Below are 27,833 nucleotides of genomic sequence, written 5' to 3' on the forward strand. Positions count from 1 at the left end.
GCAGTGAAAGGAGCGTGTTTGGGACGGTGCAGCCAAGTACTAAGGACAGCAGCAGAGTGGGTGTAGGCTTGGAGGGAGCGCAGTTGGGGGTTGGAGAGTGGAAGCGAGGGCCCAGGGGGAGGTTTGCCTCAGGTTGTTGGAGAAGCAGGCAGCTGGCGGTGTTTGTTGGTGCAAAGGAGGGGGGAAGGATGTGTGTGCTGCTGAGTATTGCCGTGTAGGGGAAGCTGGAGTGTGGGTAGTGCTTCTCAGGGGCTTTAGGGGAAGGGAGCAGGGCGTTTGTGAGCTTCGGCATTGCCGTCCCTTCACATACGTTCTCGTGGAGGCTGCTTGTTTCTGTTCTTTCTAAGTGTGCGGGCCGATCTCTTTTAGGACGACTCACCGGAAAGGAAGGGAGAGGAGGCTCCTGGTGGTGCCCAAGTGGCGGCTGCTGCAGGAGCCCCTGCTGGTGTGAGAGGTGAGTTTCTAGACATGGAGGGGCTTTGTTTCTCTGCTCTTTGGGCTGGGTGAATGAACTGAAATGGCGATCTGCCTGTGAGAGGGTAGAGCAGGCAGGTAGGCGCTGGGCAGGCAATGGCGGGGAGGGGGGGAGGGAACGTAGCTGGAGGGAGATGTTTTGTGGTAGTGCTAGGGAAGGAGGGTTGTTTCTTGGTGACTTCCTGCGGGTGGGAGGGTGTTTGGCTAGTGCTTTGCGGGTCGCTCCTGTAGCGTGCCGAGGGATTGTGAAGGGCCAACTCTGGAGCTGTAGTTTGGAGGGGAGATGCCGTCAGAGCTGCGTAGTCGGCGACTGTGGCATGGCAGAGCCTTGTTTGGATGCTCGCCGAGCATGTGTTGGGCGTTCTTGGTAGGGGCGTGAGCTGTGCTGCTGGGCTTGGGCCTGTGGTGCTGGCAAGAAGGCGGCAGGAAGTGGCGATGGCGTGGTGGTGCGGCTGGGGGTGCAGGCGCCCTTAAATGACGCTGCTTTGTTTTTCCTGGGGAGTGGAACGGTTTGGTGTGTCCTGGGCGCAGGGCTTGCGTGCTGGAGGAGAGCAGGAGAGGGAAAGAAGGAGCGGTGGTGTGTCATTTGTGGCTTCCTTTGCAGGTGTTGCGTCGTCCGCAGGAGCGGAGCAGGAGGACGAGAGCGACTCTCCCTGGGATTCCGAGGTGCTTGGTGTGAGGGGCGCAGTGGGTTGCCCGTGGGGGGAAGTGCGCGGGAGCTTGCCTTGGACGTGGGCCCTAGCAGGGATGAGGCTCAGTTGCCGCTTGTGGTGGCTGCGCCACAGGTTTGTTCCTGTGACCTGGAGCCGCTTGTGCTCTGTGCAAGCGGTTTGGTGAGGACTGTGCCTAAGTGGGGTGTGCTAATGTCCTGGGAGTGGCAGCAAGTGGCCTTTGAGTTGTATTTCTAGAGTCCTACTGCAAGAGAGAAGGTTCTGGTTCTGTGCGTGCTTGGAAGGGCTGCTGCTGCTTTGCCGGGTTATGCAGTGAAAGGAGCGTGTTTGGGACGGTGCAGCCAAGTACTAAGGACAGCAGCAGAGTGGGTGTAGGCTTGGAGGGAGCGCAGTTGGGGGTTCTGAAAGGGCTGTTCTACTTCCAGAGCCTGCGTTCCTTGACGGCCTGCCAAAGTCCCGAAGCAGCAGTGAATCTGCAGGTAATGCTTGAGCGACAATCCGAGTTGTGCTTGGGTAGTCCTGCATTTGAAATGCAGTTTGTGGGTGAAGCGTTTCTGGAGATTGCTTGCACCACTCTCTGCTTGTTTGTGTTCTCGCTCACCTAGGTGTCTGCAAAGGAGGGAGGAGAGCGTGAAGGACGCGAGGCTGCTGCAACACAGACTGATTTTCAGTGTGACGGACAGGTGAGGAGCTGTGTTGAAGAGCTGTGGAGATGTTAGCCTAGAGCGAGGTGTTATTGCCAAAAGAGCGCAGGCGGAAGACCGCAGAGAGTGGCAGATGTGAAATATACTTTAGATGTATGTTATCTTTGGGCTCCCTCTGAAGAAGGCTGTCGTGAGTGAAAAGAAGGTGGTAGTGCATGTTCGTGCCCTTTTTGTGAGGCTCACGGCACAATCTTTCCTTAGGCGATGGCCGCAGAGCTGCCGGCGGAGGTTGCTGAAGCTCCTGGAAAGCAGTTGCTTCCAGAAGGTTCACTTGAAGTTCCAAAGGTTTCCTGCGGTGAGCTGCAGGGAGACAAGTTGCGGTTGCAAGAGGAACTGGCCAGGGTGAAAGCCAAGGTAGGCAAAGCCTGTAGCGGCCTGCATGACTGTGAGGAGGTGGTTTTCCCCTGTAAACGATGGGGAAAAGCCCTTGTTGAGGCTGTAGGGTAGTAGTGCAGTGGTGTCCCTTCTGTTGCCTTCCCTTCTTCCCGCCGCTGCCCCATGGTGGCAAACAGACCAAGCGCGTCAGGGAGCTGCCCTTTCAAGCGTGAGGGGCCAAGCAGTGTGTTGGGGGTCACACCTACCCACGAGGAGGCTGCTCAAGCAGCTTGTTGTCTCTCCGAACCCGCCTGAGCTTTGAGGTGGACCTGAAGGTGACAGTGGGTGAGCTCCGGGTGCCCTGAGAGTGCTGCGTGTTTTCCTGTTGAGGCTGTTGTACTCTTTCTCTATATTTGGCTGTGTGTGTAGAGCTTTGGTTCCTTCTTTGTAGCTGGTCAAATGCCTGCGAAGGTGACAGTCTGTGTTCTGGGGGGGGGCAGCACTTGAAAGGGTGCGATCCTTCTTCATGGTTTGCGCTCGCACACGCAGCGCTGGTTGCTAGGTGGGGTTTTTGCACTGTATACGGGAAGCAGCATGTCAGGCAGGTGCTGTGACTTGTCCTGTTCCCTGACTGTAGGAGGAACTTGACCTCCTAACCTAGCTGCCCGGAGAAGGCCGTGGGTTGGCCCTAGTGCTGAGCTTTTTCTGTAGAAAACATCTTGGCCATCTTGTGGCTGCATGATGCAAATGTGCCGCAAAGTGCTATAGTTCCTGCAGGGCCCTGGGGATGAACCTGTAGTTAGTAAGCATTAGGATCCCGAAATGCTAATTCACTTCCAAGTTGTTTTTGGAGAGAGCTACGTTCAGAGCTACTGACTTGCTTTCCGTTCACTACGCCCACCGCTGCCACCAACGCAAGTACGGAGTTGAAGGAAGGAGTGTAGGGACCGGCTTTCCACCATTTGTGTAAGAATAAGGTAGAGCAGCGTGGGCAGCGTTGGACTAGAAGTCTTTGTGATTGTGGTCGTTATCCTGGAGTTGGGAAGTGCCAGCAGGAGAAGGGAGAGCCTTTGCAGTAATGCTTCCCGTGGGGGAGCGAGCAGCTGGATGCTAGGAGCGTCCCGAGTCACGGGAAGGAGTAGGATTGGTGTTGCAGCTGCGTTTGGGCAGCTGGTAGGAAATTGAGATGGGGATGGGAGAGGCCGGTATGAAAGCGGAAGGAGCAACGTGGTTTTGGAGAGTCGAAGCAGTGGAGTCGTCTGTCTGAAAGCGAAGCTGACTAGCGTGGGTCCTGACTAGCGTGGTTTTACAGTTGCAGGCGTTGGAAGAGCAGCATGTTCAGGCTGAGCGTTGTGTTCAGGATTTGAAGACGGCCCTGGCAGAGAAACAGAGGGAAGCGACAGCTTCTTCCCGGCAACTGCAAGACCTTCTGGAAGCCTCTTTGGGAGGCGTTAGCCTAAAAGACCTGGAGGAACGAGTGGGACGGTAAGGAAGTGGCACAGTGAAGCAAGGCTTTGCTTTGTGGGCTGGTGTAATAGCAGCAGGATGGCCTTGTTGCATCTCAGCAAGTCAGTACACGATTTTGGGAGAGGCTTTTGCTTTGGACTGTGTGATTTGGCGCTGTTGTGCCAGTGTTGGTGCTCCTGTGGATTTCCATGACGAGGCCTGTGTTTCTTTTCAAGACTTGAACTGGAAAACGCCCGGCTGGAAGACACAGGGCAGCAGCAGGCAGCTAGACTCGAAGCTCTTCAGAAAGAGCTGCACGCCTCTGCCTCTGTAAGCTAGTCATAGCCTTCCTGTTTCATGAGCTACTGTGCGCAGTTGTGTGTGTATGTATGCGGGGGCGTTTTCGGAAGAGATTTTCCTGGGGAGCCTCGGGGAAATCATTCCCTGCAGGCTGCAGGCGATCGGCTGCTGTTGGTCCGCTCGCAGGCTTTCTGGTTTTGTGCGCTACTCTGCTGAGTCTTACTTAACAGTGTTTGAGGTAAGGGCACTTACGGCACTTGTGCGCCGGTGTGAATGGTTGCTGCTTTGTACCGGTTGTGGTGCTTAAGCCGTGTGGCAGCAGCACTTCAGCTGTTGCCGCCTTAAAGGCGTTCTGCAAGTGAACTTGTGGAACGTCCTTGGTGCCAAGCACGTCGTTGCCAAGTCTTAAGCGGCCTCCTCAGGCTGTGCCAGGAATTCCATTCGCCGCTGGTCGCTGAAGATCCCCCTGGAGCTTTAAATTAAGCTGTGCTCTGCCCGGATGGGGATACCTAAGTACCGTCGGCTATTAGCGGAGGGCCTGAGGAAGGTGTTCTCCAGTGTGCGTGGCACCTTTGCCCCCGTGAGCCCCTCGCTAGTAGCGGGTGGTCTTTGCTTTAGTGGGGGTCGGGGGGAGGGTGGTGTGGGGGGAGAGAGGGGTGGCAGGCACCAGTTTCTGTCCCTCGGTCTTAGCCTGGGTGGTGGAAATATTGAAGTGCTGCAGTTTGCGTGGGATTCTGTCCCCTGGAGTTGTGGGGCCGGCCCTCGGCTAGCAGAGAGAGATGTCCTGCCGCACCTTTGTGAGGAAGGCTGTGCGCACCTAGTGCCTCTAGGTGCCGTGAGTGAGTCGTGTGTGCCATTTCTTCTTCCTGTCCGGAAAGCGTGAGAGCGGAAGAAAGCCAGGGAAGGAGCTGGCAGAGTGGAAACAACCCGCAGAAGCCCGCCTGGAGGAAGAAATGAAGAAAAACGTTGCACTGCAGAAAGAATGCAACAGGTACAGCCGTTGAGTACTTGTAAGAGCTGTCGAATGAGCGGGGAGTCAGGCGTTATGTACCTTGCCCCTGAGACTCCGAGTACGTATCTGTTGGTGAGCGAGCTCAAGGCTTGCGTTAGGTCTTGCAAGTGGCTTCTGTAGGGGAGCGTGCGGTTTTAGGTAGGTGGAAGTGCAGGCAGGAGGGCAGTTGTCCTGGGAAGAGAGGGAGGGCGGGAGGGCAGGAAGAAGTCGCTTGTGTCTTGTGCCTGTTGTCAGGCAGAGGGAGAAGCTTCAAGGGAGCAGATGAAATGTTGACTGGGCAAGTGATGTGTGGGAGGGGAATGATGTGGGTGGGTGGGTTGGTGTGGTGTTTTGGCTTGGTGTCTTGTTCTGGAAGTCCTGGCCTGTCCGCCATGGTACAAATGAAGTAAGCCCCGCACCGTATGCGTGGTGCTTAGGGAAGTGCATGCGTAAAGGCGGACTGTGCTTGGGCTTCCTACTTTACTTGCTAATGTGCTGTGCAGGTCGAAGAGGCTTCTGGAGAAAGCTATGAAGAAAGTGAGGGCGTATGAGAGGCGGGCGCGAGAGTCCCAGATGAATTTCCCGGGCGAAAGGGAGGACCCGTGTTCGGGAAGGGGCAGAGAAGTTGCTAAATTACGAACAAAGGTGAGCTTTGGTTGGCTTGTTGTGGTGCTTGTTTTGGAAAGCTGTAAGATTCTTTTCCTGGCTGTTGGGTTGTGGTGTTAATTATGTGGTGGCCGTGTTTGAAAAGAACGGCTGTCTCTTATGGTCCCTGAAAAAGCCTGTGTAATCCTTTGGGAAGTGAAGAGGCGTTGCGATAGCGGGGCACTTGTGAGCCTGGGCCTTTCTGGGCGAGAGCCCAGCTTGAAAGCTTGAGGCCCTGGCAGCATCTTTGAGGTCTGACAGATGAATTTGTGCTCTGGAAGACCGGTAAGTAGGACCATTATAAGCCTAACCACAGTATGAAAGGCAAGGACATCGGAAGCATAGGTGTGAGAGGTGTGGAAAAGGTGCGTTTCTGTGGAGAGAAGACGACGACGACGGCGGCAGAGTTTTAGTTGACCTTTGGGGCCTACTGAAACCCTGGCACTTCTTTGTTGATTGTCTTCTAAACTCAAACCTGTGTGTGTGTGTGTGTGTGCGTGTATGTAGAAAGAGATAATCATTTCTGTTTCCTCTTTCCTGAAGCTTCAGGTATACCACTGTAAACAAGTGAATACCTTGTGATTATTGTATATTGTTGTCAATATGATTACAGTTGTTATCGTTCCCGTTCATTAGTTCATTACACTCGGTTACTTACCTGTTACAATAGTAAACTCATTCCTAAGGAGTAGGGACACCTACACTACCAGCCGACCCTGTTTAGTGTCGGGAGCCCGCCGAATTACCTTACCAGGGCAAAATGCCTCTCAACTGGTTCGGTCGTTCTGCGGAGGCCTCCCGGCACAAAGGGACACGCTCGGTGGATTGTCACAGAACTGCGTACGCTTAGACCTCTGGGTCTGCTTAGGTGAGTGAGTCCTTTCCCTGTGTGCAGGTCCGTGAGCTGTGCTGCTCCCTGGAGGCAGAGCGGAGGAAGTCGAGGCAGCTAGAGAAAGCAAACGAAGGTGCGCGAGAAGAGTTGGCTTGGCTGCATGGGAGCCGTGACAAACTGCGGAAGAGCAAGCGGCAGCTGGAAGAAGAGGTGGTTGCGCTGAGGTGTCGCTTAGAGGCCAAGATGAGGGATCAGAGGCACAGAGAAGAGGATAAAAGGGAGATTGAGCAAAAGGCTGGGCAAGAGCTAAGGCAAAAACTACAGGAAGTCAATCTCTTTCTGCAGGTGAGCTCCCTTACCGCTAGTACGCGCAGTCCGTTTGTGGCTTGTCATTCATTCTTTACTGTTGTCATTTCTCGGTATGTTATGCTTGTGCCGGTCAGTGCTGTGGGGTCATGGGCTCGTTATAGCTTCAGGAGGTTGCTGAAGGGTGCGAGCTTGTTGGATGCTTGTCCTCAGGCATTCTGAGATGTGGTGAATAATCTTCTTTACGCACCTCGGTCACTGGCGAATCTGTAACAGCGCCAAGAAAGACGAGAATTGCAAGTGGACTAGTGTCTTAGAGAGACAGAGGTGGCTTAGTACTAGCTCTGATTCAAAACAAAACAAAGCAAAGCAAAAAGTTGCGCTGAGAGAGCCGGTTTCTTTCTGAACCAAAAGGATGATGTAATGGGGTGCTTTTGGGTTTTGCCCTTGATTGTAGAGGGCAGTGAGGAGGCCCAGTTGGCTCCCTGGGTGAGGTTGTGCTCTTCAAAGTGGGTGTGTGAAAGGGCCTGGGGGGAATGATCTCTTTTTCTTTCCTGGGGGTTGAAACTGCATTATCTGCTTCAGACACAGGCAGCCGCCCAGGACCGAGCGGAACAACTAAGAGCCGCTTCTGCAGCTTCCGCGGTAGGCCGACTGCAGCAGAGAGTTAGGCATTTAGAATATGAATTGGCTCTCACAAAACGCCTGCAGTGAGAGAGCGCTAACGAGAGGCTTGCGGAAGCTGCTGCTGCTGCGCAATGCTACGAGCCCTGCAGAAGCCACTCTCTGGCAACGAACCCGGTGGGCAGCGCTTCCTCTGTGACGGAGAGAGTGGAAGCTCATATGGCTGAGGTAAGGCATTGGGAATACCTGTTATTCTCAAGCTGAAAATGAGCATCCGTTCCTAGCTCCACCGCACCCAATCTAGGAGTCTAGACACGCCTGCTGACCCTCAGAGCGCTGCAACCTCGGCAAAAGCTCTGGTCCGGGCGCGCCCCAGAATTAGCAGTCCGTGTGACGGCATGTTCCTCACAGCGCGGTGAGCAGCGTGCCCTGAGGTTTGGGAAGCGCATGCCGAGAGTGGGGCAAGGGAGCACGTGATTCTTCACAAAATGCCGTGATCCGTTCCCGCCTTTGCACAGAGTGGGGGTGTGGAGAAGCTCTCGAGTTGGGGATTGCTTTGTGAGACGGTTAATGCCATAGAGTAATGGGAACGCTGGGCCTTGGTGGACAAAGACTTTCTCTGTAGTGGGGGTGATGTTTCCAGTGTTTATTCCCATGTTGCAGTTGGCTTGAGAAGCTAATGCTACAAGAATGTAGCTACTGAGGCCTTAAGGGTATCTTGTCTGTACTTGCAGGTGCGGCGGGAATGGTCAAAAATATCGCTGAAGAACTTGAGCAAGGTAATCTGTCAGGATCTGTTAGCGGTGTTACCAAGGAAGAGGACGGTTCCTCCATTTTGAACACAACTACTGGAAAGCTGCCAAGCTCCTGTGCTAAGCACAGTTGTTTTCTACTAGCTTTCCAACCTAGAGCTCTGCGAGGCAACTTGCTGCTTATGCAAATAATAGTCGTACAGAGTCGTATGCAGTTGCCTTTAGATCACAGAGAGGAAAAGCGGCCTATGCGCACGTTCAGCCCCTGCCCCCGAGCCCTGAGCAATTCCACCTCTTCAGGATAATTGTTTCTCCAGAGTTGTGGCTTGGCGGTGACTGGGCCTGTTGCAAAGCAGGTAGCCCCTGAGAGCAATTCCTTCTGTCCCAGTAGCCTTTACTCTCCTAGCGAGTGGCCAGCCGTTGCGCTAGAGCTCTTTCCGTTTGCTAGGACGGACACAAATCCGTGGCATTGAATCCGTTTGCATTGTGACTGGAGTTGCCTGTCTCCTGGGAGTAATAAGGTTTGTTTGCTTTGGGGACCTTTTCCTACTGCAACACTAACATAGGGCATTTTCTCCCCTCCCGCTCTCGCCCCGCCCCTTCCCCAGCAATGGCTGAGCTGAACGTTGGATCGGCTGGAGCTTCTCCCTGGGCATCTACTGAAGGATCTTCAGAAAACGTAGACCAGGAGCCACTTTCCAGGGCAACGCAAGAGTGCCGCGATGTTTTGACAGCCCCGTTCCAGAGAGCTAAGAGTGGTTATCCTGAGACTACTACCTCCTGACAGAGGGACTCGCGTTACCAGGCTGTGAGGAAAAGCAACCCTTGCCACTGTTTTTGTACGAGTGCAACAGTGCGGTGTAGCCAATAATAATAACGTGCGGTCTTTAACTGCAAGTATTGTGTTCCAACTTGGTATTTAATAAATGTTGTAATCTAGTAGGTCTCTCCGTTTTATTCTGTTCCCCTTCCTGACTTTGCCTGCCCTGCGCATATGACTGTCCCCTCTGCTCGTGTCTCTTATGGAGTAGTACGTGTTGCATTGCTGCCAAATGGTGCATGCTGGTGGAAGTCTGGCCTGCTGCGGCATTTGCGGGCAAGGGCTGCGTTTTGTCCCTGCGTTTTGCGAGTTGTTCAGCGCTAGCCAGCACGGATGATGGAAGTCATGTTTTTGAAGGCCTAGCCAGGCTTTCTTCCTGGGCAGGCGCTTAGCCCTTCTGCCTCGCGCTGGTCTGACCAAAAGTCACTTATGCAGACAGCTCCAGGCCTGAGGGCAGAGAGGCCGTTTGTCCAAGGGAGAGCTCAGCTCTGCTCTGCTCTGCTCCCTTCAGCTGGCTTCCCAGCTGCTCCTTCAGCCTGTCCTGGCAGCCAGGCCAAGGGCCAGCATGCAGACTGTGTGTTTTTCCTCAGCGGGGGCTGGAAGCACGAGTGTGTGAAGACAGGGGCCTCGATCGTCCCCAGGTGCAGCCCTTGGCGGTTCCCCTTGTTGAACTTGACAAGGTGCCCGGTTGCCTCACGTCTCGCTCGTAGCGGGGCACTGGCCTCTTGCTGCCTTTGAGAACGATGCTTCCTGTGGTCTGGGCAGAAGGGAGGGCGAGAGCTTCTGGTAGCCAGGAAAGGTCGCAAAGCCCGCCGGTCTGGAAGGCTGTTGGATCCGCTTGCAGTCTGCAAAGGGGAAAGGGGTTATGGAAGTTCTCTGCCCTGCAGCGTGACTGGCAAAGCGGAACCGCTGTCCAGTGCTGGGCACTTGCTCTTCTCTCTGCAAAGCAAAAGCAGGTGCGGAACGCCTCTGAAGTGCCTTCGCTTTGGGTTGTCCTGTTGCCAAACTCTGAGAGGAACTGTTTTCCAGTGGTTCCCTGCCTGCTTCTGTCCTGCTGGGTGTCAGGGAGAGGTGAAAGTTCTTGGCCGCCGGAGCAGCAGCACTGAAATTCAGCGCTGGCATCTGGCATGACAGGAGCTGGTAGCGCTTACAAGGCGGGTAGAGCAAAGTCCCGTCTGTTCTGGCCCCTGCACTAGAGGAGAGGGATGGAGCTACTGGAGCGAGTCCAGCGAAGGGCTACTAAGATGATTAAGGGACTGGAGTAGCTCTCATACGAGGAAAGGCTGAGAGAGCTGGGATTGTTCAGCCTGCAGAAGAGAAGACCGCGGATCAGGGTGTAGGCAGGATGCGAAGGGAGGGTGTAAAGAAGTCGGAGGCAGACTCTTCTCAGCGGTGCCTAGCGGTAGGACGAGGGGCAAGGGGCACAAACTGAAACACAGGCCGTCCTGTCTGAACAGGAGGAAAAAGGTCTTTGCTGTGAGGGGTGACTGAGCCCTGGAAGAGGTTGCCCAGAGAGCTTGGGGAGTCTCCGTCCTCGGAGATGTTCCCAAGCCGTCTGGCTAGGGTCCTGGGCCGACTACTTGAGGTGATCCTGCTTGAGTAGGGGGGGCTGGACGAGACGATCTCCAGAGGTGCCTTCCAACCTCAAACGTCCGGTGATTCTGTGACAAGCAGGAGAAGCGGGCGACCGGGCATCTAGTCAAGTTCGACAAGGGGAACTGTCAAGGGCTGCACCTGGGGCAGGCTGGGGGCTACTGCCAGGAAAGCAGCTGGGCAGAGGAAGGCCTGGGGGTGCAGGTGGGCAGCAAGGAGTCAGCAATGGTTAGAGAAAGAAATCGTAACCACATTTTAATCGTTTTGATAATAACTTTCTGCCAAAGGGAGCAATCGCCCTCCAGCCTCTCGCTGTGGTCTCTGCTAACAGCTGGAGCGATCCACTTTCGGTGAGAGTCGCTCACCTCGGTGAGAGTCGCGACTCGCGGCCAATTTGGCTCCCTCCGGCACTTGGGCTTCCTACGGCGCAGGCGCAGAGCTGGGAGCCCAGAAGGACCGGCACGCTCGCGGCCTGGCCGGGCAGCAGCCAGAGCAGCCAGCTGCGGGGCTCAACCTAAGCAGTCGCCGTCTCTTCAGGCGCAACGAGCTACTTCAGCCCTGCGAGCTCGGCCAAGCGCTCGCGACGCCCGCGCCCTTAGGGAAACAGTGGGAGCGCAGGTTTGCGAGGAGCACAGTGTCCCGCACCTGGAGCAGCAGCAGCATGAATTCTTCAGGGAAATGACGGCACAGCAGAGTAAGAGCTGGAGCTGGGGGCCGCCGGGGAGGGACCCCCAACAAAGACGTCCTTCGGCCGGCCGCAGCCACCCGCCGCCGCCGCCGCCGCCGCCCCCCGGCCCGGCCCGGCAGCGCCGCGAAGGAGGCGGCAGCGCCCCCCCCCGCCCCGCCCCGGGCCCGCCCCGGCCGCAGCCCCGCCCCCTCGCTGCACAGCCCCGCCCCTCGGCGCGTCACCCCGCTGCCCTGTGACGCCCCCCCCGCGCCCTCGCCGCGGCTGTTGCGCATGCGCGGCGCGCCCGCCACCGCCTCCGGAGCCGGTGGTCCTCGGTGCTGTTGCGGCCGTGTGCCTCGCTGCCAGCGTCGCTGCGTCGCTGTCCTCGGCCGGCGCCTCTGCCCCCGGCCCGGGGGCTCCGAGCTCGCCGGGACTCAGCCCCGCAGCAGCTGGCCCGGGCCGCGGCCCCTGCTCGGGGCTGTCCGCCGCCCGCGTGCCCGCCGCAGCATGAAGAGGCTCTTGGGGCTCTTCGGCCAGGGCCAGGGGCAGCCGCCTTCGCCGTCGCCGTCGCCGTCGCCGTCGCGGTCGCGGTCGCGGTGGGCGTGCGGCGGCAGCGCGCCTCTGCGCTGCGTCGGCGCTGCCTACGAGCTCCGGGAGAAGGAGCTGGGCAAGCTGCACCGCGCGGCCGCCAGCGGCGACCTGGCGCGGGTGCGGCGGCGGCGGTGGCTGCCGAGAGTCGGCCTCGACGGGCGGGACAAGGCGAAGCGGTGAGGGGCGGCGGGGGGGCCGGGGCGGCGCGGGGGGTGGGGGGGGCGGCGGCGAGGGCCGGGCTGCTGCGTCGGTGCCGGCGGGGGCGGCGGCTGGTGGGTTGGAGCTGGCGTGCAGCTGGCAGGAGCGCCTTTGTGCCGGGAAGGCAGGGCCGTTTGCTTGGGCTGGCGAGGGAGTGCGGGAGGGCAGTCGGCCTTGCGCGCGCGGGGTGGGCTCGGGGCTCGGGGCTCGGGGCTCGGAGGCCGGTTGCGTGTGTGGCCAGGCCGGAGCGGGACTTTGTTGCTGGGAGCGTGACAGGGTCGAGGGGGAAGGTTTCTGCTGTCGGGTTTGGTAGGTGTTGTGGAGGGCCCTTGGGAGCGAGCGCGTGCTGGTGCTTGCTGCAGCAGTAAGGCCGGGAAGAGGCCAGAGGGCGCGACTTCCCGGCAAGGCCAGCAGCGAGGGGATGTTCTGGTGTTATAAAAGGCACGTGCTGGGCCTGCGGCCCGCTGCTGTGGCGTGAGTGGTCCTGGCAGCAGGTGGAGGTTGCCTTGCCGTAGGCTGGAGGTGCGCAAGCCTTGCTCTTGCTTGCTGGGCTGCGTGCGTAGTGGTGTTGGAGGCAGGGAGGAGGTGCCGGGGCGGAGGGCAGCAGTTGCAGAGCGGAAGCCGGAGGCTGGCTGGGAGAAATGGGGGGCCTGGGCGCAGGGATGCACGCGCAGGGAAGGGAGCGCGGAGCTGAGGCAACGTTGTCTTCCTAAGTGGGGGCTGGGGCTGGGGCGGGGAGGGGCTTTTTCCTAGCCCCGGCGTCTCGGGCTTTGGGTGTGCAGCGGTCACCCGCGTGACATGGGCAGGCGCGGTCTCTTCAGCTGTCTGGCCTGCGCTAAGGTAACATGCTCAATTTTTAGGACCCCTCTGCATCTGGCTTGCGCTAACGGACATGCGGAGGTTGTCTTGTACTTAGTAGAGAGGAAGTGCAAGCTAAATCCTCGTGACAACTTCAAGAGATCGCCACTGATGAAGGTACGTGGGTGCTGCGGTAGGCAGGGCTTCTAAATTGCGCCCCGAGCGATCGAGCTCTTGGGTGATTCTGGAGGTAGGTCTGGGTGGAGCTTGTGGTGCGCTGGGCGCTGGCTAGGCGTGCGTTGCCTAATGTTTGGGCGCGTTATTGTTGTCCGAGGTCGGCAAGCTGTGGGAATTCTGCCAGAGGGAAGCGTAATTGCTGGCAACGTTTCCTTGTTTCCCGTGTGGTTGGCAGGCAGTGCAGTGCCAGCACGAAGGCTGCGTCGCCATTCTGCTAGCGCATGGCACCGACGCTAACCTTGCGGATGCTAACGGCAACACTGCCCTTCACCTGGCTGCCCTTGCTCCTAACACCTGCCTAGCAGGGCAGTTACTGGCGCACAACGCCCATCTTGATGCGCAGAATAAGGTAAGCGTGGAATTTGGGTCAGGCCGCTCCTGAGAAGAAAAAGTTGCTTTGCTTCTCTGTGTTTTTCTAACTGGAGAGGGGCGTTATGCTTTCAGATGGGATACACGCCCCTTTCTCTGGCCGTGTCCGCGCATCACGTAGAGATGGTGGAGTTCCTGCTTAGCAAAGGAGCCGACGTGCACGCTCGAGATCAGTCGGAAAGGTGAAGGGTTTGTCAAAACGGGGCGTGGGTCTCCTGAGCATTGGTGAAGTTTGCCTGGTCTGGCCGGGTAGCCGAGGGTGCTTAGCGGGGGAGACGTTTGGCCCAGGGATGTGCTGCGGCCCCTTGCAACCCGAGTTCTCGTGGGCTTCCGTGTGGTTGGCTTTGCTTTCCTCCTGGCTGTAGGAAAGGGGGAGGTGTAATTGTTTTGGGAGCAAATAGGGATGAAAGGAACGCCAGTGAAACGTCGGTGTCTCCTGATAGCTTTTGTCTCGTCTTGTGGCTGCTTTAGGACCCCTCTGATGCTTGCCGCCTCTGCCGGGGACGTGAGCATGATAGAAGTTCTTCTTGGCTATGGTGCTGACCTTTGCCAGAAAGACGTTCTTGGATGGACAGCGGAGGCTTATGCTAGGAGGTCTGGACACACTGGGTAAGTGCTTTAGGTCACGGTGAGAGTCGCTAAGCGGTCCGAATGTCCGTGTTGGTGTGCGGACGTGTTTGGTAAGAGGCGCAAGGTTTAATGATGCGTGGAGACCTTTGTTGAAGGTGGGCTCAGTGGAATCTTCCGGGACGTAGCGTTCCCTGTGTCAAGTGTGAGTTGGGGAGTTGAGGAAAGCTTCCCCCGCAAATCGTCTTGTTTGGTAAGTGGTGTTATGCAAGGATGTAGTTGATTATAGTGACAGTGTTCCCTTTCTTTCCGCACCTCCCTAGTGTTAGTGAACAGCTGGCAGACCGCGCAGCCGAGAAAAACGTGGGAGAAGCTTGTGCAGGCAGCGCAGAAAGCACGCCAGTGCTTAGCACTCGTTGCGAGGCAGGAGCTGCTGCGTTTGCGTTGGGCACACCTGCTGCGGACAGAGGAGGTAGGAGGCTTAACTGTGGAGGAGCTGAGGAGGAGAATGCCTACGGCCTTTTCTTGTGGTGGCTTGTATTGAAGCTTGGCAGGGTTCCGTCCCTCTTGCCTGTTGAGTACCCTTGCTAGGGACGGAGTAGAGACGCGCTGGTGATCCTCCTCCGTGAGGATAGTCCTTTGGTTTTGAGGCTGGCTTTTGGTTTTGGGGGTGATGGGTGGGAGGCTGGGTAGAGCAGGAAATACAGCGTAGTCTCTGGCATTTTGAAGCACAGGTTGGCGGGGGTGGGGGTAGAGGCAAAGAGAGCACGAGAGAGAGACCGATCTCTGCCTGTGTGGTATGAAGAGCTCGGCAGTTTGTTTCCTTCTTGTCCTGTTCAACCGCTACCAGCATTTGCTCGCTGCCTGCTCACATAGCATATTCATGCCATGGCAGGTTTGAGGTTTGGAACGTTCGAAGGAAAGACAAGGGCGGTGTGGAATTCTTGTCCTTTTTTATTTTGCGGGGGGTGGGGGAGGGCAGCAAGAATTGAGTAGGATGGGAGAAATTGGTGGTTTGGGGCATGCTTTCGTTCATGCTGTCTGGCATGACTGCTTCACTCTAGTCTGGCCTGTAGAATTGTCCGTGTAACATGCTTGTCTGCATTGCTGAAAGTCGAAGGTCCGACATGCTAAGAATTAATCCTGTCAATTAATATTTGAACAGTGAGAGGTGGCTTTTCCCACGAATACTTCACGAGGTGAGCCTCGAACAGTAGCTTTTGCCAACGACCTTAACCTGCCGAAAAAGAGGGGAGATTTGAGCGAGACGGTCCTTCTTGCCTTTGCCTTTGCCTTTGCCTTTGCCTTTGAAGAGTGTTGGAGGCAGAGGAGAGCGATGACAGCTGTCCTGCTTCTGAGGAAGAAAAAAGCAGTTTAGCTGCCAAGGTAAAGTGCCTCCAGAAGGAGAACTGCCCGTGGAGCGACTCGTTTGCAGGGCAGAGCTGTCTAGATTTGGGCAAAAGCGCGTGTCCAGGCAGGGTGGTTTTCTCCTGCCCCGCGGTCTCCTGCCTGCCAGTCTTTCAGCTGCGGTGAGCTGTTTGCTCCAAGCCTTGTAGCCGTCCGTGGCAGAGCATGCAGCAGGCTTGCGGTTGCGGGTGGGAAGAGCAGTAGGTGACAAGAAAAGCGACCGCATGGTTTTCTTCACCTGAGTCAGAGTTCTCGTCCCAAAGCTGATCAGCCTCTAGATGGCCTGTTCTTTTGTCCTCCAAGCCTTGCTGTTTGTTTCCAGTAACTTTGGTGATAGAATTCAGGCTGATATGGGGAAAAGGGCACTTGCTGTTCAAGATCTGCTGCAATGCTTCATCTCCTGGCTCTCCTTTCTTTCGTCCTTGTCAGGTTGCCCAAGAGTGCTTGGGGGCGGGGGGAGTGGCTCAAGAGGGTCTTTTTTTCCTCCTGGGGGATGGCATTGCGGGCTTGCATGGGATCTCACACCACCTGTTTCCCCTTCCTTTTGTTTCTTTTGTTTTGTTTTGGTTTGTTTTTCAGTTGAGGTGTGTGGCATTGGGGCTGTGCCATGATGAAGAAGCTGAAGAAGCCGAGTGTGGTGCAGGAACGCACCCCGTAGTGCTGGAGATGCAGGCATGTTTATTTGCAACCTGGTTGCCCTTGTCTCAGTGGCCTGTCAGAGACTGTGGCAGCTGTTGTGTGAGAAGAGCTAGTGTGGCATAGTAAGATGTGATGGTGGTTGGAGGAGTGAAAGTGAGGAAAGAGGGGGAGGTGAGACTACGGTAGTTTGAGAAGCAGGCAGCTGGTGGTCTCGTGAGCCCAAGGGAGGGGGAAAGGGTGTGTGTGCTGCTGGATAAGGTAACGTAGGTGAAGGCAGAGCCTGACTGTGTGCGGGCAGTGCTTCTCGGGGGGCTTTATGGAATGGGAGCAGGACGTTAGTGACATTAGGTATTGCTGTGTACATAAAGACATCTGCAGGCCTTGTAAAAGAGGAGCGAGAAGGTTTTTCTCTGTGGCTCGAGAGAGGAGAAGTATTTGGCAAGGTGTGGATGGCCTGGGCAGAGGCTGCTGTCCTGGGAGTGGCAGCAAGTGGCCTTTGAGTTGTATTTCTAGAGTCCTACTGCAAGAGAGAAGGTTCTGGTTCTGTGCGTGCTTGGAAGGGTTGCTGCTGCTTTGCCAGGTTATGCAGTGAAAGGAGCGTGTTTGGGACGGTGCAGCCAAGTACTAAGGACAGCAGCAGAGTGGGTGTAGGCTTGGAGGGAGCGCAGTTGGGGGTTGGAGAGTGGAAGCGAGGGCCCAGGGGGAGGTTTGCCTCAGGTTGTTGGAGAAGCAGGCAGCTGGCGGTGTTTGTTGGTGCAAAGGAGGGGGGAAGGATGTGTGTGCTGCTGAGTATTGCCGTGTAGGGGAAGCTGGAGTGTGGGTAGTGCTTCTCAGGGGCTTTAGGGGAAGGGAGCAGGGCGTTTGTGAGCTTCGGCATTGCCGTCCCTTCACATACGTTCTCGTGGAGGCTGCTTGTTTCTGTTCTTTCTAAGTGTGCGGGCCGATCTCTTTTAGGACGACTCACCGGAAAGGAAGGGAGAGGAGGCTCCTGGTGGTGCCCAAGTGGCGGCTGCTGCAGGAGCCCCTGCTGGTGTGAGAGGTGAGTTTCTAGACATGGAGGGGCTTTGTTTCTCTGCTCTTTGGGCTGGGTGAATGAACTGAAATGGCGATCTGCCTGTGAGAGGGTAGAGCAGGCAGGTAGGCGCTGGGCAGGCAATGGCGGGGAGGGGGGGAGGGAACGTAGCTGGAGGGAGATGTTTTGTGGTAGTGCTAGGGAAGGAGGGTTGTTTCTTGGTGACTTCCTGCGGGTGGGAGGGTGTTTGGCTAGTGCTTTGCGGGTCGCTCCTGTAGCGTGCCGAGGGATTGTGAAGGGCCAACTCTGGAGCTGTAGTTTGGAGGGGAGATGCCGTCAGAGCTGCGTAGTCGGCGACTGTGGCATGGCAGAGCCTTGTTTGGATGCTCACCGAGCATGTGTTGGGCGTTCTTGGTAGGGGCGTGAGCTGTGCTGCTGGGCTTGGGCCTGTGGTGCTGGCAAGAAGGCGGCAGGAAGTGGCGATGGCGTGGTGGTGCGGCTGGGGGTGCAGGCGCCCTTAAATGACGCTGCTTTGTTTTTCCTGGGGAGTGGAACGGTTTGGTGTGTCCTGGGCGCAGGGCTTGCGTGCTGGAGGAGAGCAGGAGAGGGAAAGAAGGAGCGGTGGTGTGTCATTTGTGGCTTCCTTTGCAGGTGTTGCGTCGTCCGCAGGAGCGGAGCAGGAGGACGAGAGCGACTCTCCCTGGGATTCCGAGGTGCTTGGTGTGAGGGGCGCAGTGGGTTGCCCGTGGGGGGAAGTGCGCGGGAGCTTGCCTTGGACGTGGGCCCTAGCAGGGATGAGGCTCAGTTGCCGCTTGTGGTGGCTGCGCCACAGGTTTGTTCCTGTGACCTGGAGCCGCTTGTGCTCTGTGCAAGCGGTTTGGTGAGGACTGTGCCTAAGTGGGGTGTGCTAATGTCCTGGGAGTGGCAGCAAGTGGCCTTTGAGTTGTATTTCTAGAGTCCTACTGCAAGAGAGAAGGTTCTGGTTCTGTGCGTGCTTGGAAGGGCTGCTGCTGCTTTGCCAGGTTATGCAGTGAAAGGAGCGTGTTTGGGACGGTGCAGCCAAGTACTAAGGACAGCAGCAGAGTGGGTGTAGGCTTGGAGGGAGCGCAGTTGGGGGTTGGAGAGTGGAAGCGAGGGCCCAGGGGGAGGTTTGCCTCAGGTTGTTGGAGAAGCAGGCAGCTGGCGGTGTTTGTTGGTGCAAAGGAGGGGGGAAGGATGTGTGTGCTGCTGAGTATTGCCGTGTAGGGGAAGCTGGAGTGTGGGTAGTGCTTCTCAGGGGCTTTAGGGGAAGGGAGCAGGGCGTTTGTGAGCTTCGGCATTGCCGTCCCTTCACATACGTTCTCGTGGAGGCTGCTTGTTTCTGTTCTTTCTAAGTGTGCGGGCCGATCTCTTTTAGGACGACTCACCGGAAAGGAAGGGAGAGGAGGCTCCTGGTGGTGCCCAAGTGGCGGCTGCTGCAGGAGCCCCTGCTGGTGTGAGAGGTGAGTTTCTAGACATGGAGGGGCTTTGTTTCTCTGCTCTTTGGGCTGGGTGAATGAACTGAAATGGCGATCTGCCTGTGAGAGGGTAGAGCAGGCAGGTAGGCGCTGGGCAGGCAATGGCGGGGAGGGGGGGAGGGAACGTAGCTGGAGGGAGATGTTTTGTGGTAGTGCTAGGGAAGGAGGGTTGTTTCTTGGTGACTTCCTGCGGGTGGGAGGGTGTTTGGCTAGTGCTTTGCGGGTCGCTCCTGTAGCGTGCCGAGGGATTGTGAAGGGCCAACTCTGGAGCTGTAGTTTGGAGGGGAGATGCCGTCAGAGCTGCGTAGTCGGCGACTGTGGCATGGCAGAGCCTTGTTTGGATGCTCGCCGAGCATGTGTTGGGCGTTCTTGGTAGGGGCGTGAGCTGTGCTGCTGGGCTTGGGCCTGTGGTGCTGGCAAGAAGGCGGCAGGAAGTGGCGATGGCGTGGTGGTGCGGCTGGGGGTGCAGGCGCCCTTAAATGACGCTGCTTTGTTTTTCCTGGGGAGTGGAACGGTTTGGTGTGTCCTGGGCGCAGGGCTTGCGTGCTGGAGGAGAGCAGGAGAGGGAAAGAAGGAGCGGTGGTGTGTCATTTGTGGCTTCCTTTGCAGGTGTTGCGTCGTCCGCAGGAGCGGAGCAGGAGGACGAGAGCGACTCTCCCTGGGATTCCGAGGTGCTTGGTGTGAGGGGCGCAGTGGGTTGCCCGTGGGGGGAAGTGCGCGGGAGCTTGCCTTGGACGTGGGCCCTAGCAGGGATGAGGCTCAGTTGCCGCTTGTGGTGGCTGCGCCACAGGTTTGTTCCTGTGACCTGGAGCCGCTTGTGCTCTGTGCAAGCGGTTTGGTGAGGACTGTGCCTAAGTGGGGTGTGCTAATGTCCTGGGAGTGGCAGCAAGTGGCCTTTGAGTTGTATTTCTAGAGTCCTACTGCAAGAGAGAAGGTTCTGGTTCTGTGCGTGCTTGGAAGGGTTGCTGCTGCTTTGCCGGGTTATGCAGTGAAAGGAGCGTGTTTGGGACGGTGCAGCCAAGTACTAAGGACAGCAGCAGAGTGGGTGTAGGCTTGGAGGGAGCGCAGTTGGGGGTTCTGAAAGGGCTGTTCTACTTCCAGAGCCTGCGTTCCTTGACGGCCTGCCAAAGTCCCGAAGCAGCAGTGAATCTGCAGGTAATGCTTGAGCGACAATCCGAGTTGTGCTTGGGTAGTCCTGCATTTGAAATGCAGTTTGTGGGTGAAGCGTTTCTGGAGATTGCTTGCACCACTCTCTGCTTGTTTGTGTTCTCGCTCACCTAGGTGTCTGCAAAGGAGGGAGGAGAGCGTGAAGGACGCGAGGCTGCTGCAACACAGACTGATTTTCAGTGTGACGGACAGGTGAGGAGCTGTGTTGAAGAGCTGTGGAGATGTTAGCCTAGAGCGAGGTGTTATTGCCAAAAGAGCGCAGGCGGAAGACCGCAGAGAGTGGCAGATGTGAAATATACTTTAGATGTATGTTATCTTTGGGCTCCCTCTGAAGAAGGCTGTCGTGAGTGAAAAGAAGGTGGTAGTGCATGTTCGTGCCCTTTTTGTGAGGCTCACGGCACAATCTTTCCTTAGGCGATGGCCGCAGAGCTGCCGGCGGAGGTTGCTGAAGCTCCTGGAAAGCAGTTGCTTCCAGAAGGTTCACTTGAAGTTCCAAAGGTTTCCTGCGGTGAGCTGCAGGGAGACAAGTTGCGGTTGCAAGAGGAACTGGCCAGGGTGAAAGCCAAGGTAGGCAAAGCCTGTAGCGGCCTGCATGACTGTGAGGAGGTGGTTTTCCCCTGTAAACGATGGGGAAAAGCCCTTGTTGAGGCTGTAGGGTAGTAGTGCAGTGGTGTCCCTTCTGTTGCCTTCCCTTCTTCCCGCCGCTGCCCCATGGTGGCAAACAGACCAAGCGCGTCAGGGAGCTGCCCTTTCAAGCGTGAGGGGCCAAGCAGTGTGTTGGGGGTCACACCTACCCACGAGGAGGCTGCTCAAGCAGCTTGTTGTCTCTCCGAACCCGCCTGAGCTTTGAGGTGGACCTGAAGGTGACAGTGGGTGAGCTCCGGGTGCCCTGAGAGTGCTGCGTGTTTTCCTGTTGAGGCTGTTGTACTCTTTCTCTATATTTGGCTGTGTGTGTAGAGCTTTGGTTCCTTCTTTGTAGCTGGTCAAATGCCTGCGAAGGTGACAGTCTGTGTTCTGGGGGGGGGCAGCACTTGAAAGGGTGCGATCCTTCTTCATGGTTTGCGCTCGCACACGCAGCGCTGGTTGCTAGGTGGGGTTTTTGCACTGTATACGGGAAGCAGCATGTCAGGCAGGTGCTGTGACTTGTCCTGTTCCCTGACTGTAGGAGGAACTTGACCTCCTAACCTAGCTGCCCGGAGAAGGCCGTGGGTTGGCCCTAGTGCTGAGCTTTTTCTGTAGAAAACATCTTGGCCATCTTGTGGCTGCATGATGCAAATGTGCCGCAAAGTGCTATAGTTCCTGCAGGGCCCTGGGGATGAACCTGTAGTTAGTAAGCATTAGGATCCCGAAATGCTAATTCACTTCCAAGTTGTTTTTGGAGAGAGCTACGTTCAGAGCTACTGACTTGCTTTCCGTTCACTACGCCCACCGCTGCCACCAACGCAAGTACGGAGTTGAAGGAAGGAGTGTAGGGACCGGCTTTCCACCATTTGTGTAAGAATAAGGTATAGCAGCGTGGGCAGCGTTGGACTAGAAGTCTTTGTGATTGTGGTCGTTATCCTGGAGTTGGGAAGTGCCAGCAGGAGAAGGGAGAGCCTTTGCAGTAATGCTTCCCGTGAGGGAGCGAGCAGCTGGATGCTAGGAGCGTCCCGAGTCACGGGAAGGAGTAGGATTGGTGTTGCAGCTGCGTTTGGGCAGCTGGTAGGAAATTGAGATGGGGATGGGAGAGGCCGGTATGAAAGCGGAAGGAGCAACGTGGTTTTGGAGAGTCGAAGCAGTGGAGTCGTCTGTCTGAAAGCGAAGCTGACTAGCGTGGGTCCTGACTAGCGTGGTTTTACAGTTGCAGGCGTTGGAAGAGCAGCATGTTCAGGCTGAGCGTTGTGTTCAGGATTTGAAGACGGCCCTGGCAGAGAAACAGAGGGAAGCGACAGCTTCTTCCCGGCAACTGCAAGACCTTCTGGAAGCCTCTTTGGGAGGCGTTAGCCTAAAAGACCTGGAGGAACGAGTGGGACGGTAAGGAAGTGGCACAGTGAAGCAAGGCTTTGCTTTGTGGGCTGGTGTAATAGCAGCAGGATGGCCTTGTTGCATCTCAGCAAGTCAGTACACGATTTTGGGAGAGGCTTTTGCTTTGGACTGTGTGATTTGGCGCTGTTGTGCCAGTGTTGGTGCTCCTGTGGATTTCCATGACGAGGCCTGTGTTTCTTTTCAAGACTTGAACTGGAAAACGCCCGGCTGGAAGACACAGGGCAGCAGCAGGCAGCTAGACTCGAAGCTCTTCAGAAAGAGCTGCACGCCTCTGCCTCTGTAAGCTAGTCATAGCCTTCCTGTTTCATGAGCTACTGTGCGCAGTTGTGTGTGTATGTATGCGGGGGCGTTTTCGGAAGAGATTTTCCTGGGGAGCCTCGGGGAAATCATTCCCTGCAGGCTGCAGGCGATCGGCTGCTGTTGGTCCGCTCGCAGGCTTTCTGGTTTTGTGCGCTACTCTGCTGAGTCTTACTTAACAGTGTTTGAGGTAAGGGCACTTACGGCACTTGTGCGCCGGTGTGAATGGTTGCTGCTTTGTACCGGTTGTGGTGCTTAAGCCGTGTGGCAGCAGCACTTCAGCTGTTGCCGCCTTAAAGGCGTTCTGCAAGTGAACTTGTGGAACGTCCTTGGTGCCAAGCACGTCGTTGCCAAGTCTTAAGCGGCCTCCTCAGGCTGTGCCAGGAATTCCATTTGCCGCTGGTCGCTGAAGATCCCCCTGGAGCTTTAAATTAAGCTGTGCTCTGCCCGGATGGGGATACCTAAGTACCGTCGGCTATTAGCGGAGGGCCTGAGGAAGGTGTTCTCCAGTGTGCGTGGCACCTTTGCCCCCGTGAGCCCCTCGCTAGTAGCGGGTGGTCTTTGCTTTAGTGGGGGTCGGGGGGAGGGTGGTGTGGGGGGAGAGAGGGGTGGCAGGCACCAGTTTCTGTCCCTCGGTCTTAGCCTGGGTGGTGGAAATATTGAAGTGCTGCAGTTTGCGTGGGATTCTGTCCCCTGGAGTTGTGGGGCCGGCCCTCGGCTAGCAGAGAGAGATGTCCTGCCGCACCTTTGTGAGGAAGGCTGTGCGCACCTAGTGCTTCTAGGTGCCGTGAGTGAGTCGTGTGTGCCATTTCTTCTTCCTGTCCGGAAAGCGTGAGAGCGGAAGAAAGCCAGGGAAGGAGCTGGCAGAGTGGAAACAACCCGCAGAAGCCCGCCTGGAGGAAGAAATGAAGAAAAACGTTGCACTGCAGAAAGAATGCAACAGGTACAGCCGTTGAGTACTTGTAAGAGCTGTCGAATGAGCGGGGAGTCAGGCGTTATGTACCTTGCCCCTGAGACTCCGAGTACGTATCTGTTGGTGAGCGAGCTCAAGGCTTGCGTTAGGTCTTGCAAGTGGCTTCTGTAGGGGAGCGTGCGGTTTTAGGTAGGTGGAAGTGCAGGCAGGAGGGCAGTTGTCCTGGGAAGAGAGGGAGGGCGGGAGGGCAGGAAGAAGTCGCTTGTGTCTTGTGCCTGTTGTCAGGCAGAGGGAGAAGCTTCATGGGAGCAGATGAAATGTTGACTGGGCAAGTGATGTGTGGGAGGGGAATGATGTGGGTGGGTGGGTTGGTGTGGTGTTTTGGCTTGGTGTCTTGTTCTGGAAGTCCTGGCCTGTCCGCCATGGTACAAATGAAGTAAGCCCCGCACCGTATGCGTGGTGCTTAGGGAAGTGCATGCGTAAAGGCGGACTGTGCTTGGGCTTCCTACTTTACTTGCTAATGTGCTGTGCAGGTCGAAGAGGCTTCTGGAGAAAGCTATGAAGAAAGTGAGGGCGTATGAGAGGCGGGCGCGAGAGTCCCAGATGAATTTCCCGGGCGAAAGGGAGGACCCGTGTTCGGGAAGGGGCAGAGAAGTTGCTAAATTACGAACAAAGGTGAGCTTTGGCTGGCTTGTTGTGGTGCTTGTTTTGGAAAGCTGTAAGATTCTTTTCCTGGCTGTTGGGTTGTGGTGTTAATTATGTGGTGGCCGTGTTTGAAAAGAACGGCTGTCTCTTATGGTCCCTGAAAAAGCCTGTGTAATCCTTTGGGAAGTGAAGAGGCGTTGCGATAGCGGGGCACTTGTGAGCCTGGGCCTTTCTGGGCGAGAGCCCAGCTTGAAAGCTTGAGGCCCTGGCAGCATCTTTGAGGTCTGACAGATGAATTTGTGCTCTGGAAGACCGGTAAGTAGGACCATTATAAGCCTAACCACAGTATGAAAGGCAAGGACATCGGAAGCATAGGTGTGAGAGGTGTGGAAAAGGTGCGTTTCTGCGGAGAGAAGACGACGACGACGACGACGGCGGCAGAGTTTTAGTTGACCTTTGGGGCCTACTGAAACCCTGGCACTTCTTTGTTGATTGTCTTCTAAACTCAAACCTGTGTGTGTGTGTGTGTGTGTGTGTGCGTGTATGTAGAAAGAGATAATCATTTCTGTTTCCTCTTTCCTGAAGCTTCAGGTATACCACTGTAAACAAGTGAATACCTTGTGATTATTGTATATTGTTGTCAATATGATTACAGTTGTTATCGTTCCCGTTCATTAGTTCATTACACTCGGTTACTTACCTGTTACAATAGTAAACTCATTCCTAAGGAGTAGGGACACCTACACTACCAGCCGACCCTGTTTAGTGTCGGGAGCCCGCCGAATTACCTTACCAGGGCAAAATGCCTCTCAACTGGTTCGGTCGTTCTGCGGAGGCCTCCCGGCACAAAGGGACACGCTCGGTGGATTGTCACAGAACTGCGTACGCTTAGACCTCTGGGTCTGCTTAGGTGAGTGAGTCCTTTCCCTGTGTGCAGGTCCGTGAGCTGTGCTGCTCCCTGGAGGCAGAGCGGAGGAAGTCGAGGCAGCTAGAGAAAGCAAACGAAGGTGCGCGAGAAGAGTTGGCTTGGCTGCATGGGAGCCGTGACAAACTGCGGAAGAGCAAGCGGCAGCTGGAAGAAGAGGTGGTTGCGCTGAGGTGTCGCTTAGAGGCCAAGATGAGGGATCAGAGGCACAGAGAAGAGGATAAAAGGGAGATTGAGCAAAAGGCTGGGCAAGAGCTAAGGCAAAAACTACAGGAAGTCAATCTCTTTCTGCAGGTGAGCTCCCTTACCGCTAGTACGCGCAGTCCGTTTGTGGCTTGTCATTCATTCTTTACTGTTGTCATTTCTCGGTATGTTATGCTTGTGCCGGTCAGTGCTGTGGGGTCATGGGCTCGTTATAGCTTCAGGAGGTTGCTGAAGGGTGCGAGCTTGTTGGATGCTTGTCCTCAGGCATTCTGAGATGTGGTGAATAATCTTCTTTACGCACCTCGGTCACTGGCGAATCTGTAACAGCGCCAAGAAAGACGAGAATTGCAAGTGGACTAGTGTCTTAGAGAGACAGAGGTGGCTTAGTACTAGCTCTGATTCAAAACAAAACAAAGCAAAGCAAAAAGTTGCGCTGAGAGAGCCGGTTTCTTTCTGAACCAAAAGGATGATGTAATGGGGTGCTTTTGGGTTTTGCCCTTGATTGTAGAGGGCAGTGAGGAGGCCCAGTTGGCTCCCTGGGTGAGGTTGTGCTCTTCAAAGTGGGTGTGTGAAAGGGCCTGGGGGGAATGATCTCTTTTTCTTTCCTGGGGGTTGAAACTGCATTATCTGCTTCAGACACAGGCAGCCGCCCAGGACCGAGCGGAACAACTAAGAGCCGCTTCTGCAGCTTCCGCGGTAGGCCGACTGCAGCAGAGAGTTAGGCATTTAGAATATGAATTGGCTCTCACAAAACGCCTGCAGTGAGAGAGCGCTAACGAGAGGCTTGCGGAAGCTGCTGCTGCTGCGCAATGCTATGAGCCCTGCAGAAGCCACTCTCTGGCAACGAACCCGGTGGGCAGCGCTTCCTCTGTGACGGAGAGAGTGGAAGCTCATATGGCTGAGGTAAGGCATTGGGAATACCTGTTATTCTCAAGCTGAAAATGAGCATCCGTTCCTAGCTCCACCGCACCCAATCTAGGAGTCTAGACACGCCTGCTGACCCTCAGAGCGCTGCAACCTCGGCAAAAGCTCTGGTCCGGGCGCGCCCCAGAATTAGCAGTCCGTGTGACGGCATGTTCCTCACAGCGCGGTGAGCAGCGTGCCCTGAGGTTTGGGAAGCGCATGCCGAGAGTGGGGCAAGGGAGCACGTGATTCTTCACAAAATGCCGTGATCCGTTCCCGCCTTTGCACAGAGTGGGGGTGTGGAGAAGCTCTCGAGTTGGGGATTGCTTTGTGAGACGGTTAATGCCATAGAGTAATGGGAACGCTGGGCCTTGGTGGACAAAGACTTTCTCTGTAGTGGGGGTGATGTTTCCAGTGTTTATTCCCATGTTGCAGTTGGCTTGAGAAGCTAATGCTACAAGAATGTAGCTACTGAGGCCTTAAGGGTATCTTGTCTGTACTTGCAGGTGCGGCGGGAATGGTCAAAAATATCGCTGAAGAACTTGAGCAAGGTAATCTGTCAGGATCTGTTAGCGGTGTTACCAAGGAAGAGGACGGTTCCTCCATTTTGAACACAACTACTGGAAAGCTGCCAAGCTCCTGTGCTAAGCACAGTTGTTTTCTACTAGCTTTCCAACCTAGAGCTCTGCGAGGCAACTTGCTGCTTATGCAAATAATAGTCGTACAGAGTCGTATGCAGTTGCCTTTAGATCACAGAGAGGAAAAGCGGCCTATGCGCACGTTCAGCCCCTGCCCCCGAGCCCTGAGCAATTCCACCTCTTCAGGATAATTGTTTCTCCAGAGTTGTGGCTTGGCGGTGACTGGGCCTGTTGCAAAGCAGGTAGCCCCTGAGAGCAATTCCTTCTGTCCCAGTAGCCTTTACTCTCCTAGCGAGTGGCCAGCCGTTGCGCTAGAGCTCTTTCCGTTTGCTAGGACGGACACAAATCCGTGGCATTGAATCCGTTTGCATTGTGACTGGAGTTGCCTGTCTCCTGGGAGTAATAAGGTTTGTTTGCTTTGGGGACCTTTTCCTACTGCAACACTAACATAGGGCATTTTCTCCCCTCCCGCTCTCGCCCCGCCCCTTCCCCAGCAATGGCTGAGCTGAACGTTGGATCGGCTGGAGCTTCTCCCTGGGCATCTACTGAAGGATCTTCAGAAAACGTAGACCAGGAGCCGCTTTCCAGGGCAACGCAAGAGTGCCGCGATGTTTTGACAGCCCCGTTCCAGAGAGCTAAGAGTGGTTATCCTGAGACTACTACCTCCTGACAGAGGGACTCGCGTTACCAGGCTGTGAGGAAAAGCAACCCTTGCCACTGTTTTTGTACGAGTGCAACAGTGCGGTGTAGCCAATAATAATAACGTGCGGTCTTTAACTGCAAGTATTGTGTTCCAACTTGGTATTTAATAAATGTTGTAATCTAGTAGGTCTCTCCGTTTTATTCTGTTCCCCTTCCTGACTTTGCCTGCCCTGCGCATATGACTGTCCCCTCTGCTCGTGTCTCTTATGGAGTAGTACGTGTTGCATTGCTGCCAAATGGTGCATGCTGGTGGAAGTCTGGCCTGCTGCGGCATTTGCGGGCAAGGGCTGCGTTTTGTCCCTGCGTTTTGCGAGTTGTTCAGCGCTAGCCAGCACGGATGATGGAAGTCATGTTTTTGAAGGCCTAGCCAGGCTTTCTTCCTGGGCAGGCGCTTAGCCCTTCTGCCTCGCGCTGGTCTGACCAAAAGTCACTTATGCAGACAGCTCCAGGCCTGAGGGCAGAGAGGCCGTTTGTCCAAGGGAGAGCTCAGCTCTGCTCTGCTCTGCTCCCTTCAGCTGGCTTCCCAGCTGCTCCTTCAGCCTGTCCTGGCAGCCAGGCCAAGGGCCAGCATGCAGACTGTGTGTTTTTCCTCAGCGGGGGCTGGAAGCACGAGTGTGTGAAGACAGGGGCCTCGATCGTCCCCAGGTGCAGCCCTTGGCGGTTCCCCTTGTTGAACTTGACAAGGTGCCCGGTTGCCTCACGTCTCGCTCGTAGCGGGGCACTGGCCTCTTGCTGCCTTTGAGAACGATGCTTCCTGTGGTCTGGGCAGAAGGGAGGGCGAGAGCTTCTGGTAGCCAGGAAAGGTCGCAAAGCCCGCCGGTCTGGAAGGCTGTTGGATCCGCTTGCAGTCTGCAAAGGGGAAAGGGGTTATGGAAGTTCTCTGCCCTGCAGCGTGACTGGCAAAGCGGAACCGCTGTCCAGTGCTGGGCACTTGCTCTTCTCTCTGCAAAGCAAAAGCAG

The 27,833-nt window shown here is 56.1% G+C and overlaps 1 protein-coding gene across 1 annotated transcript; it reads left to right on the forward strand.

Annotated features, from left to right (window-relative positions):
- Window positions 1–23,395: 23,395 nt before the first annotated feature.
- Window positions 23,396–26,995, forward strand: LOC138065731 (ankyrin repeat domain-containing protein 26-like). Its single transcript, XM_068931148.1, has 5 exons — window positions 23,396–23,531; window positions 24,439–24,720; window positions 25,267–25,533; window positions 26,040–26,084; window positions 26,666–26,995. The coding sequence occupies exons 1-3, from the start codon at window positions 23,415–23,417 to the stop codon at window positions 25,393–25,395; spliced, it is 528 nt and encodes a 175-aa protein (XP_068787249.1). The 5' UTR covers window positions 23,396–23,414; the 3' UTR covers window positions 25,396–25,533; window positions 26,040–26,084; window positions 26,666–26,995.
- The last annotated feature ends 838 nt before the right edge of the window (window positions 26,996–27,833 follow it).

Source organism: Struthio camelus, chromosome 1 (genome assembly GCF_040807025.1).
Source record: "Struthio camelus isolate bStrCam1 chromosome 1, bStrCam1.hap1, whole genome shotgun sequence".
In the NCBI taxonomy this organism is placed as follows: Eukaryota; Metazoa; Chordata; class Aves; order Struthioniformes; family Struthionidae; genus Struthio; species Struthio camelus.

Coding starts and splice junctions, on each gene's coding strand:
- LOC138065731 (XM_068931148.1), top strand. CDS start 23,415: ATGAAGAAAGTGAGGGCGTATGAGAGGCGGGCGCGAGAGTCCCAGATG. Junction 23,532..24,438: donor TTGCTAAATTACGAACAAAG/GTGAGCTTTGGC, acceptor CCCTGTGTGCAG/GTCCGTGAGCTGTGCTGCTC. Junction 24,721..25,266: donor AAGTCAATCTCTTTCTGCAG/GTGAGCTCCCTT, acceptor TATCTGCTTCAG/ACACAGGCAGCCGCCCAGGA.